We start from the raw sequence: 12,954 nt of genomic DNA, 5'->3' as shown, positions 1-12,954 counted from the left end.
CTGTCATTTGCCGGCTCAGCGGGGATCAACGGAGCGATCCCTGCTGAGCAAGCGGATGAACACAAATACAAAAACAATATACAAAACACTGTACATGGACAAGTGGGTGACTAAAGCGCTAGCCAACAGTGAAAATTAAAAGTGACCAGTGAAAAACAAAATGCTGCTCAAATCTAAAATGTGCTAACAACAAATAAAGGTCTGAATAAAGAATGATGAGCGCAAACTGAAAATCTAAAAGTGAATATAAAGACAGTCTATAGGGGACTGATAACAATCAATAAAGATATGCAGTGAATTCAAAATTAGTGAAATAACCCAAAACTGATAATAAATCCAAAAATAAAAGTCCAAATATATAAATCAAAGTTTGGATAAATCAATCTAGTGTGCCAGTGATAAACACAACTTCTGCACTTCGGGCATCAATGTGGACAATCTTGATAACTCTTTGCTTAGCCTGGGCTCGCAGTGCGCTTACCTCCAGACACTAGGTCATGCGTGTCAACGAAATCCTCCCAAAACTGGAACAGAATCCAAACAGTGGGTAACACGTGTTGCACGGAATCTTCCCAGTGCTGAGATAGAATCGAGGGGCGTTCTCTGTATCCAATACCAGTATAGGTCCAGGCGCAGCGAAGTCGACTCCACAGGATAGCCACAAGGTGTATCAGGAGCAAATGTAGAAATAAAAAGCTCTCATGGTGAAGTATGCAAGCACTTTAAAATTTAATAAAGGTAAAAATGTGCTTACATTGAAAAAACGAATTAAAACGCCAAACAGCGGCACTTCCGGTGGACGGTCAGGGTGTCACGTCACTTCTGGTCACATCTAACCTTATGCATTACGTCACGACACGTGACTTCATCGGAGGTTCAAGTCACGTGTCGTGACGTAATGCATAAGGTTAGATGTGACCGGAAGTGACGTGACACCCTGACCGTCCACCGGAAGTGCCGCTGTTTGGCGTTTTAATTCGTTTTTTCAATGTAAGCACATTTTTACCTTTATTAAATTTTAAAGTGCTTGCATACTTCACCATGAGAGCTTTTTATTTCTACATTTGCTCCTGATACACCTTGTGGCTATCCTGTGGAGTCGACTTCGCTGCGCCTGGACCTATACTGGTATTGGATACAGAGAACGCCCCTCGATTCTATCTCAGCACTGGGAAGATTCCGTGCAACACGTGTTACCCACTGTTTGGATTCTGTTCCAGTTTTGGGAGGATTTCGTTGAAACGCATGACCTAGTGTCTGGAGGTAAGCGCACTGCGAGCCCAGGCTAAGCAAAGAGTTATCAAGATTGTCCACATTGATGCCCGAAGTGCAGAAGTTGTGTTTATCACTGGCACACTAGATTGATTTATCCAAACTTTGATTTATATATTTGGACTTTTATTTTTGGATTTATTATCAGTTTTGGGTTATTTCACTAATTTTGAATTCACTGCATATCTTTATTGATTGTTATCAGTCCCCTATGGACTGTCTTTATATTCACTTTTAGATTTTCAGTTTGCGCTCATCATTCTTTATTCAAAACACTGTACATGTTGAGAAAATAAATAAATAAATATTATATATATATATATATATATATATATATATATATATATATATATATATATATATATATATATATATATATATATATATATATATATATATATATATATATATAATATATATAATATATATCCATGCAATTTTTTTCATCCTCAATTCTGTCATAGGGTTCCTCTTAACAACTTTAATACACTAATATATACTGTACACTGACTGCACTGTGTGTGTGTGCGCACGCGCGCGCACATACACACTCACAAAAGTGAGTACACCCCTCACATTTTTGAGAATATTTTATATCTTTTTCATGTGACAACACTGAAGAATTTACATTTTGCTACAATGTAAAGTGGTGAGTGTACAGCTTGTATAACAGTGTAAATTTGCTGTCCCCTCAACACACAACCATTAATGTCTAAACAAAAAAGTAAGTACACCTCTGAGTGAGGTCCAAATTGGGCCCAATTTGCTATTTTCCCTGCCCAGTGTCATGTGACTCGTTACAAGGTCTCAGGTGTGAATGGGGAGCAGGTGTGTTAAATTTGTGTGACAAATCAAGTAGCGCATTAAATGAATCTACAAAACTCCTAAATATTAACATTGTGAAATAATCAACCTAAAACACCCATACATAATGAAGTGTCCATATGGCATATCCAAAAAATATATATGTTCCAACAAATGCAAATAAATATGGTAATACAGTGCAACTTGGTGATGAAGAAAAACTATTTTTTCATTACTTTAAGTTGGACTGTATTACCATATTGATTTGCATATGTTGGAGCATATATATTTTTTGGGATATGCCATATGGAAACTTTATTATGTATGGGTGTTTTATGTTGATTTCTCAATGTTAATATTTAAGAGTTTTGTAGAATCATTTAGTGCACTACTGTGGAATTTGTGTCTTTTTTTTACATTTGTTTAACCTCATTTATTGAATATTATGTAGTAGCACAGACAGGTGTTTTTTACTAGTGTAGTGCGCACACATATATGAAAAAAAATGCTTCTCTACATAAAGATGACCTCGGCTATAAGAAGATTGCCAAGACCCTGAAACTGAGCTGCAGTACAGTGACCAAGACCATACAGCGATTTAATAGGACAGGTTCCACTCAGAACAGGCCTCGCCATGGTCGACCAAAGCGGTTGAGTGCACATGCTCAGCTTCATATCCAGAGGTTTTCTTTGGAAAATGGACGTATGAGTGCTGCCAGCATTGCTGCAGAGGTTGAAGGGGTGAGGGGTCAGCCTGTCAGTGCTCAGACCATATGCCACACACTGCAGCAAATTGGTCTGGATGGCTGTCATCCCAGAAGGAAGCCTCTTCTAAACATGATGCACAAGAAAGCCTGCAAACAGTTTGCTGAAGACCTGCAGACTAAGGACATGGATTACTGGAACCATGTCCTGAGGTCTGATGAGACCAAGATAAACGTATTTTGTTCAGATGGTGTCAAGCATGTGTGGTGGCAACAGGTGAGGAGTACAAAGACAAGTGTGTCTTACCTACAGTCAGGCATGGTGGTGGGAGTGTCATGGTCTGGGGCTGCATGAGTGCTGCCGACACTGGGAAGCTACAGTTCATTAAGGGAACCATGAATGCCAACATGTATTGTGACATACTGAAGCAGAGCATGATCCCCTCCTCCCTCCCTTCGAAGACTGGGCCGCAGGGCAGTATTTCAACATAACGACCCCAAACACACCTCCAAGATGACCACTGCCTTGCTAAAGAAGCTAAGGGTAAAGGTGATGGACTGGCCAAGCACGTCTCCAGACCTAAACCCTGTGGGGCATCCTCAAACAAAAGGTGGAGGAGCGCAAGGTCTCGAACTTCCACCTGCTCCATGATATTGTCATGGAGCAGTGGAAGATGACTCCGGTGGCAACCTGTGAAGCTCTGGTGAACTCCATGCTCAAGAGGGTTAAGGCAGTGCTAAAAAATGGTGGCCACACAAAATGGTAACACTTTGGGCCCAATTTGGACGTTTTCTATTAGGGGTGTATTCACTTTTTGAGCAGTTTAGACATTAATGGCTGTGTTTTGAGGGTATCGCAAATGTACACAGTTATGCAAGCTGTACACTCAGTACTTTACGCCCGATTCACACCTATGCATTTTTAGTTTTTTGTGCACGTTTGCCCTACAGTCAATTTAACATGGTTTTCTATGAAACACGTTCTGTAGTGCATATATGCAAAAATCACTAAAAATGCATAGGTGTGAATCAGGCCTTACATTGTAGCAAAGTGTAATTTCTTCAGTGTTGTCACATGGAAAGATATAAAATATTTACAAAAATGTGAGGGGTGTACTCGCTTTTGTGAGATACTGTATGTGTGTGGGTGTGGCCTTTGACCAATCATGGCTCTCACAGCATGCTTTGGCCAATCATCAGACATCGATGCACTGCGATTGTGCAGTGCTTTTTAGGGCATTCTGCGGCATGCCAATTTGCCATGTAATGTTCGGAATTCGGCAAATTGACAAACCCCCTGATGTTCGAGTCGAACTTGAGTTGAACTCGAACTGTGGGGGCCATCCCTATTCAAGAGAAACAAATGTCTAAGGAAACGTACCCCAAAAAATACTAAATAAGCTCAATGTTTGACCATATGACAAATAACACAAACCCAACAGGTCTTAAGACACCCACCCTGCCATTGTCTAACGCTACCCAAAAAAAAAGCGAAGAGAGTAGAAAAGGCCTAATCCCAGGTCACACAAAAAAATATATAAAAATGAACCTAAATAAAAAATGTAAATAACTAAGGGTGAAGCGGAAGCAGGGTGTCTTCCCAACACACCCAAAACAACGTTCCAAGGTAAGTGGGGCAGTAAAAGCTTGCCTTCCTCCCTATATATTTCCTATATATTTTTATTGAATCGTCACCATGGTGGGCTGCCCCGATGGCCAATAGGAATGCGTGGAAAGCAAGAAAGCTTTCAGTAATATCAGTTCTTTGGTGGTATATAAAGTAACAACTTTATTCTCTTTCAGAGTGCAAATTTACCTGCACCAGTGGCAAATGTTTATATCTTGGATCGCTCATCTGTAACAGACTGAATGACTGTGGAGATAACAGTGATGAAGAGAACTGCCCCTTGGTGACCGAACACCCTCCACCAGGGATTTTTACCTGTAAGTGCCTAACTATATATCTATTAGTGGTTATTTTTACTGTTTATCTCAGTAAGCTGTATCAGTTGGCACTCTGAACGGGGAAAACCAGGATAGTGTGGTCTGGTAACAGCTTGCCTGATAAATGTCTGTATTCCTTTCCACCCACACATGCCAATTCATTCATGTGTGTTCCGTCTGTGTTTGAAATCTGATGTGTAAGACTGAGCAATAATGCATTTTGGGTTTGTGTCAATGCTAGCGCTGTGGATAATTATGCAGGAATATTTTTTTCTGTTGGATACACTTGCTGAATAAATTAAAATTACATGTGGGCGTGGTCCCATGTAATTACTTTTCAGTGAGTTGTAAGGCATTGATTGGACTGTTTGTGAAATTTTGTGGTTGTCATTTTCTCGTTTTGAATGTCGGGAACAATGGACATGCTTGTTGAAAACCATATAAGGTGATTGTTGATACTTTACTAAAACTAAACCTTTCCTTTTTTTTTATAAATCATGTACATTTTTATTTTTTATGTAATTCAACAGCAACATGACAATACAAAACACAATATTAAGTAGTCTACAATAGCCATGTCATAAAGCTGATTCAGTCATCAAAGGTACATTGATCAGCATCTTCAGTTTTTTTTTTTTAACATATAAATACAATATTAATACAATGAATATGCAATGTACCCCCCAGAGAGAAGAATCCTCGCCTTATAGTTCACTACAGTCCTTGGGTATATTATTCACATATACACTTGCAGACCACAAAAGACAAGTAAAACGTAATGTTTACCACTTACCAACTCTTGAACTACAGGGTGTTGGACCATAGTGGTGGCAAAAACAAATATAAAAGGGCATTGCTTGTTATGGATGTGTGTAACAGTTTTTCACCGTAACAACACCCCTGATCTGTGTTTTTCATGAAAGGAGTTACTGATATATACTTTATGTAATCAGCGCAAACGGGCATCAGGCCTGGCACTGACAACTATGGATTCCATAGTTTAACGAATTTAAGGATAACCACTTTAATATTAGTTTCTTCCATGGTAAGAGACTTTTTTTTTTCTGCATTTCTTAAAGCTTGGTTGACTAGGGGGACAACCATTTTTGTGCTATTGTATTGTGTGCCACAGTTGGGACATTGCAAAATATGTTTTGCCGTGTATGATCTCTAGCCCCCCAATACAATCTTTCTGTATAGGATACCTTTGATGTAGTAGCCTCTTAGAACTAGAACGAAGCATGAGGAGACATTTTCCCTGTTTGCGAATATGGGATTTGAGTAAACGCAAGTTAAATTTTATCTAGAAAGAAATTACAACTCACCATAAAATGCCTTTTAGTGCTATAATAAAAATAAGGTAATTTTCCATTACCTGGGAGCTATTATCTGACAGAGGCAATTTTCTTGATGGCCATAGCCAAGAATCTAGCATTTTCAGAAGGAAAAATTAATTGCTTGCCATTGCCAGCACTTTCACAGGTCATTGATGGCTTATTTTGTCACCCATTTGTAGCTTGTTAAGGATGTGTATTTGAATGCCCATCACCTCTACACTTGTTCACTTGAAGGTCTCATTCATACAGGGCGTATCTGTAAACCCCATGCTAGGGCCTTGTTTACCTGCACGGGGATGCACAGGTGTTTTAATCTGTGCAGGCAGTCCCATTGATGTCAGTTGGGATGCAGTGGGTGCACAGACATGGGCGCTGCGCCCAATATGACATCTGTGTGGATGCAGATACACAACCATGAAGGCAAATAATGTGAGTTTGGGGACACATACCCAAATCCACACATGACTTATTGGGAGCAGTGGCCATGTCTGTTCTGGCACGGTGTCCCAATTGACCTCCAAAGGTGTAATGGTCGTGTGTACTAGGTACTCAACAGGCTGTGTGTGTGGCAACAATGTTGATCCAAACGCAGCCATTACATTGTATTTGTCACTGTCTTTTCTGTGTTGAACCAAAGACACAGCTGCAGTGACCTTCCTCCTCACTTATCCAGGTCATGCAATACGCAACTGTTGGCCATACCATAATTTTTTTATCCGATCCTTGAAGAGAAAAATCCAGACTGTTTGTCTCGTGCCTATTGCCCAAATCCACATTTACATCTGAAAACACCTAATAAGTGTCTGACTTGGCCACTTCAGTGACTAGTAGGTTAACAGACATTGGGTCATGAATACCTTAGTTGGAATCCCTGGAATATACAGAACTCTCTCTCAGTAGAATCCATCTCTGTATATTCCATAACTTCTAAAATGACGTGACAGCAGAGCCAGGATATAGACATATTTACATATTATATTGGACATATTTACCTCCCTCAATTATTTGGTAGTGTTTTGAGCCCAATAATTGTTAAACTAGGAGTACCGGGAGTAGAACCAACCCAATTCCTCTCCTAGGTGAACTATACATCCAAGACCCAACCTATTATAGCCATTTTAAGGATATGATTACCCATAGGACACTATCTGGGACCTGGTCATAAATGTAGTTTCCAAAACAGTGGTGCGCTACCAATACTACAATGATGTGCATCATCAAAAAATCAGTTTGTGATCCTAAAAATAGTTATAATTTCCAGTAATGAAAATAGTGTCTTAAATTTCTTCCAAAGTGAAATCTTCACCCAAAACTGTGCACTGAAAGCAGATCCCCTATGGGGGTAATCAATGAATCGGCCCAGCGTGAAGCTGATAATCCCTCCGTGTCCACCCTCTTCCTCACTGGCTTCACCAGTCTCAGGTTTCGCAGGATTACATCACCAACTGTGACACCCCCCCCCCCCCCATATACGTTACGTGAAGTGGGCATGACTTCATCAGTAAGGGGCACAGACTGGACATCTCACTGCTGCTTTTATACACTCATCCCCTAATTACTATGCAACACCTTCTCCTATGCCTTTGTAATCACTGCGGAGATTCGGCTGTGCTGAACAAGCTCCGTGTCCACTCCAGAATGGGAAGTTTAAAATTGCTCACTAGTACTCATGGGGACACCACATCAAGACAAAATCTTCCCAAATCTTTGCTTAATTAAAAAACAGTTGGTGACTACATCGCGCAAGTTCTTCACTAATGACAACTAACATACTTTAATAAATCTGATAATCCTAAAAATACTAATTAAAAGAATATACAATAATATATTGTTAAAACCTTTTTAAACACAATATGCACTACTCTAAATCACTAATAAAACAGTTCTAGTCAAAATCTACATTCAGACCCCTTGGTGAGAGAATTTTGGACTTTCAATGTGTTTGCTCTTTTTTTCAATCCCCCAAAATTTAAGCGAACTGGGATCCTTATTGTGCACCAATTTAAAATGTTTGGAGACACTATGGGTAATAACCCCCTTCTAAATATTGGTAATGTGTTCCCCTGTTTCGTATTTGCAGGGTCCTGGAGGTACGGTCAATATATTGTAACCCGCACCCACATTCCAGCATATAAAAAAAAACGCCAGTAGTGGAGCAAGTTGCAAAATCCTTAATCATGTACTTATTTATTGTGCTTGTGGAAATTCTTTCCTCTTAATATTCTTGGCATGCCGGCAGGCCTTACATCTACCGCATGCAAAGAAACCCGTAAAGACTCCGAAGCAAGAACCCCTCTGTTTCTTAGGGAGGGTCTATCACTCCTGGCGCTATGTTATCTTTTAAAATTGGGGCTTTTTTGTATATAAATCCAGGGAGGGCTGGTATTGTGTGAAAAAGTATTTGCCCCCTTTCAGATTTTTAAATTATTTGCATATTTGTCACACTTAAATTACTCTGATAATTTTTATTACACAAAGCTAACCCGAATAAATACAAAATGCAGTTTTTAAATTATGGTTTTTAAACCTGACTGGCTTTATGTGAAAAGGTAATTGCCCCTTAAACCTAATAACTGGTTGTGCCACCCTTGGCGGCAACAACTGCAATCAAGCATTTGCAATAACTGGCAATGAGCCTTTCATTGCTGTGGAGCAGTTTTGGCCCACTCTTTGCAGACCTGTTTTAATTCAGCCACATTGGAGGGTTTTCCAGCGTGAACGGCCTGTGGAGGTCATGATACAGCATCTCAATTGGATTTAAGTCCGGGCTTTAACTATGCCACTCCAAAGCCTAAATTTTGTTTTGTTTGAACCACTTGGACTTGCTGTTGTTTCAGATCGTTGTCCTGCTGCATAACCTAAGTATTTAGCTATTTATGCACTGAACACTTTCACCATTTCTACTCACCTTTTTTGAATATATATTCTATTTATGATTTATTATCTCACGTTTGAATACTTACTCTTGAGGGACCTTCAGGGTTTTTGTATTTCTTTTTTTCTTTAGTGCTGCGTTTCTTTGTTTTTTTACTTTTCACACACAATACGTCTTATTGTTGATGCTAGCTGCTGTTTTTTTATATTAGTAGCGCAACTTTTTTTACACACATAACCTAAGTGCACTTGAGCTTGAGGTCACGAACTGATGGCTGTACATTCTCCTTTAGGATTTTTGGTAGAGCTCAGAATTCATGGTTCCATCAATTATGGTATGACATGTCGTCCAAGTCCTGAAGCTGCAAAGCAGCCCCAGACCATCACGCTACCACCACCATGTCTGATTGTTGGTGTAATCTTGTTATGAAATGCTGTATTCATTGTCAGATGTAACGGGATGCACACCTTCCAAAAAGTACATTTTTTTGTCTCATCAATCCAGAGAATATTTGCCTAAAAGTCTTGGGGATAATCAATTTTTTTTTTGGGTAAATGTGAGATGAGCCTTTGTATTCTTTTTGGTCAGCAGTGGCTTTGGCTTGGAACTCTCCTATGGATACCATTTTTGCCCAGTCTCTTTCTTATTATTGAATCATGAACACTGATCTTACCTGTGGCCTGCAGTTCTTTAGATGTTCTGGGTTCTTTTATGACCTCCTGGATGAGTCGTCATGCTCTTGGAGTAATTTTTGTAGGCTGCCACTTTTGGGAAGGTTCCAAGTTATCTCAATGTGCTCTGGTAAGCTGCCATCCTTACCTTGAGCACTTTTGGGTGTCGTTTATTGTTTGCAACTGTGGTGAATGTGAATGTAGCAAGTCACTTTAAGTTTTGGATTGGTTCCTTCAATGGATGTTTTTCAAGAAAACCACTATCAAGATTGTCACTATTGTGTTCTTGCACAAATTGATTTTCAAGGACTTTTATTAGGACTGGTTAAGTTCTGTTTTGGTTTGGCAATTGCATTGCAAGCAGCATCACTTTATGGTTCTGGTCCCATTCAATTGGGTTTAGAGTCCATATATTAATCGGGTTTACACAGTGGTGTTCATATTTGTTTCACAACAATACCAGTGGTTTACATTTTACTAGTGCACTTTATCATTTAAAACTAATTTATCTGTTCTAATTTTTTCTTATAGGTTCACACACTATTTTTTAGCAATTCAGATGGTGTGGGCAGGCTGGTGTTTATTTGTAATCAATATTTTTTTTTATTATTAATTTTTTGAGCGCCCCCATTAATATATTACTATATATTAATTTTTTTCACTACGTCTTTCCAGTTTGGTCAGTTGGGGATAGCGGCTTATATTTAAATTTAACATTTTTCATTTATCAGGCGCGAGATTTATACACATTTTTTCAATTCCACATCATTGCTGCTCTTACAGTAAAGAACCCTCTTACAGTAAAGAAAAGAGGTCTAACCTTAGTGAGTGGCCACGTGTCTTATTAAACTCCCTTCCACTAAAGTTTTTTTCCTTGTGGGGTCGCTAGTATGGCATTTGTAAATTGAAATCATATTCCCTCTCAAGTGTGTCTTCTCCAGAGAGAATAAGTTTAGTGCTCACAACCTTTCTTCATAACTAATATCCCCCAGACCCTTTATTAGTTGCCCTTCTTTGTACTCGCTCTATTTCCAGTACATCCTTCCTGAGGACTATTGCACGGAACTGCACATCATACTGTGAGGCTGGACCAAAGTCTTGTAGAGTGGGAGAATTGTCACTTTATCCCTTGAGTTAATCCCCTTTTTAATGCATGCCAATATTCTGTTTGCATAGCAGCAGCTTGCATGCCATTTCTGAGCCTATCGTCTACTAGGATCCCTGGGTCCTTTTCCATCCTAGATTCCCCCAGAGGTTCACCCCCTAGTGAGTAGATTGCATTCATATTTTTGCCACCCAAATGCACTATTTTACAATTTTCTACAATAAACTGCTTTTGCCATGTAGTTGCCCACCCCATTAATTTGTTCAGATCATCTTGCAAGGTGTCCACATCCTGCAGAGAAGTTACTGCCCTGCTTAGCTTGGTGTTGTCCGCAAATACAGAGATTGAGCTGTTTACCCCAAGTAGTTTTTTGAGCAAATTTAAACAGGATTGGTAACAGCACAGAACCCTGGGGGACCCCACTTCCTACCCCTGACCATTCAGAGTATTCCTCTATCACACCCTCTGAACTTGCCCTTGTAGCCAGTTTTTAATCCATGTACTCGCCCTATGGTCCATGCCAACTGACCTTACTTTGTACTGTAATTGTTTATGGGGAACGGTGTCAGATGCTTTTGCAAAATCCAGATACACCACGTCTACGGGCCTTCCTTTATCTAGATGGCAACTCACTTCCTCACTACCTAATTGGTTTGGCAAGAACGATTCTTAATGAATCCATGTGGATAACTGCTAACGATACCGTTTTCATTACTAAAATCGTGTATATAGTCCCTTAGCATCCCCTCCAAGAGCTTACATACTATTGGTCTTAGGCTAACTGGTCTGTAATTCCCAGGGATGTATTTTGCCCCCTTTTTTTTTTTAAATATTGGTACTACATTGGTTTTTCTCCAATCGGCTGGTACCATTCCAGTCAGTAGAATGTGACTGTAAAAATGACGAACAATGGTCTGGTAATTACTTGACTGAGTTCCCGAAGTACCCTCGGGTGCAAGCCATCTGGTCCTGGGGATTTATTAATGTTAAGTTTCCCAAGTCTATTTTTAATTCTGTCCTCTGTTTGCCATAAGAGTGCTTCCTGTGATTTGTCATGAGGACAAACACTACAGTTTTGGTTACTGAAGCCCCCCCCAATTCCCTCGAAGACTGAGGAGAATAGATTCAATACCTTCTCTATCTCTCCATCATTTGTAACCAGATGTCCTTCCTCATTCTTTATGGGGCAAATATGGTCTGTCCTCCCTTTTTTACTGTTTATATACTTAAAGGGGTTGTAAAGGTTTGTTTTTATTTTCTAAATGGGTTCCTTTTAAGCTAGTGCATTGTTGGTTCACTTACCCTTTCCTTCCATTTCCCTTCTAAAATTTTTTTTTCTTTGTTTTCTTTGTCTGAATTTCTCACTTACTGTTCCTCCTCAGTAAGGTGTTCAGTAAGCTGTTCTAAATGACTTTCCAAAGCAGGGATGATGGTGGAAAGCTTACTGAGGAGAAACAGGAAGTGAGAGATTCAAACAAAGAAAAAAAACATTTAGAAGGGAAATTGAAGGAAAAGGTAAGTGAACCAACAATGCACTAGGTTAAAGGAACCTATTTAGAAAATAAAAGACGAACCTTTACAACCCCTTTAACCACTTTCCTTACTGGGCACTTAAACCCCTTCCTGACCAGAGGACTTTTTGCGATTCGGCACTGCGTCGCTTTAACTGACAATTGCGCGGTCGTGCGACGTGGCTCCCAAACAAAATTAACGTCCTTTTTTCCCCACAAATAGAGCTTTCTTTTGGTGGTATTTGATCACCTCTGCGGTTTTTATTTTTTGCGCTATAAACAAAAATAGAGCGACAATTTTGAAAAAAAATAAAATATTTTTACTTTGTTGCTATAATAAATAGCTTAATTTTTTTTTTTACGTTTTTTTTTAATCCTCAGTCTAGGCCGATACGTATTCTACATATTTTTAGTAAAAAAAAAAAAAATCGCAATAAGCGACTGGTTTCCGCAAAAGTTATAGCGCCTACAAAATAAGGGACAGAATTATTATTATTATTTTTTTTTTTTTTTACTAGAAATGGCGGCGATCTGCGATTTTTATTGGGACTGCGACGTTATGGCGGACACGTCTGACACTTTTGACACATTTTTGGCGCCATTCACATTTATACTGCAATCAGTGCTATAAATATGCACTAATTACTGTATAATTTTTTTTTTTACTAGAAATGGCGGCGATCTGCGATTTTTATTGGGACTGCAACGTTATGGCGGACACATCGGACACT

General features: G+C 39.3%; 1 protein-coding gene across 1 annotated transcript in view; it reads left to right on the top strand.

Moving 5' to 3' along the window:
- The window catches only part of LDLRAD4 (low density lipoprotein receptor class A domain containing 4), a 415,207-nt gene that overhangs the window by 211,312 nt on the left and 190,941 nt on the right, over positions 1-12,954 (top strand). The window contains exon 3 of the mRNA XM_040353920.1: positions 4,584-4,724. Coding sequence (XP_040209854.1) covers positions 4,584-4,724 — 141 coding nt within the window. The remainder of the gene's footprint in view (positions 1-4,583; positions 4,725-12,954) is intronic.

The sequence above is a fragment of the Rana temporaria genome, chromosome 5, assembly GCF_905171775.1.
Source record: "Rana temporaria chromosome 5, aRanTem1.1, whole genome shotgun sequence".
Taxonomy (NCBI): domain Eukaryota; kingdom Metazoa; phylum Chordata; class Amphibia; order Anura; family Ranidae; genus Rana; species Rana temporaria.
Note: the sequence above shows the minus strand (reverse complement) of the source record. Positions and strands in the feature narration are given on the sequence as shown.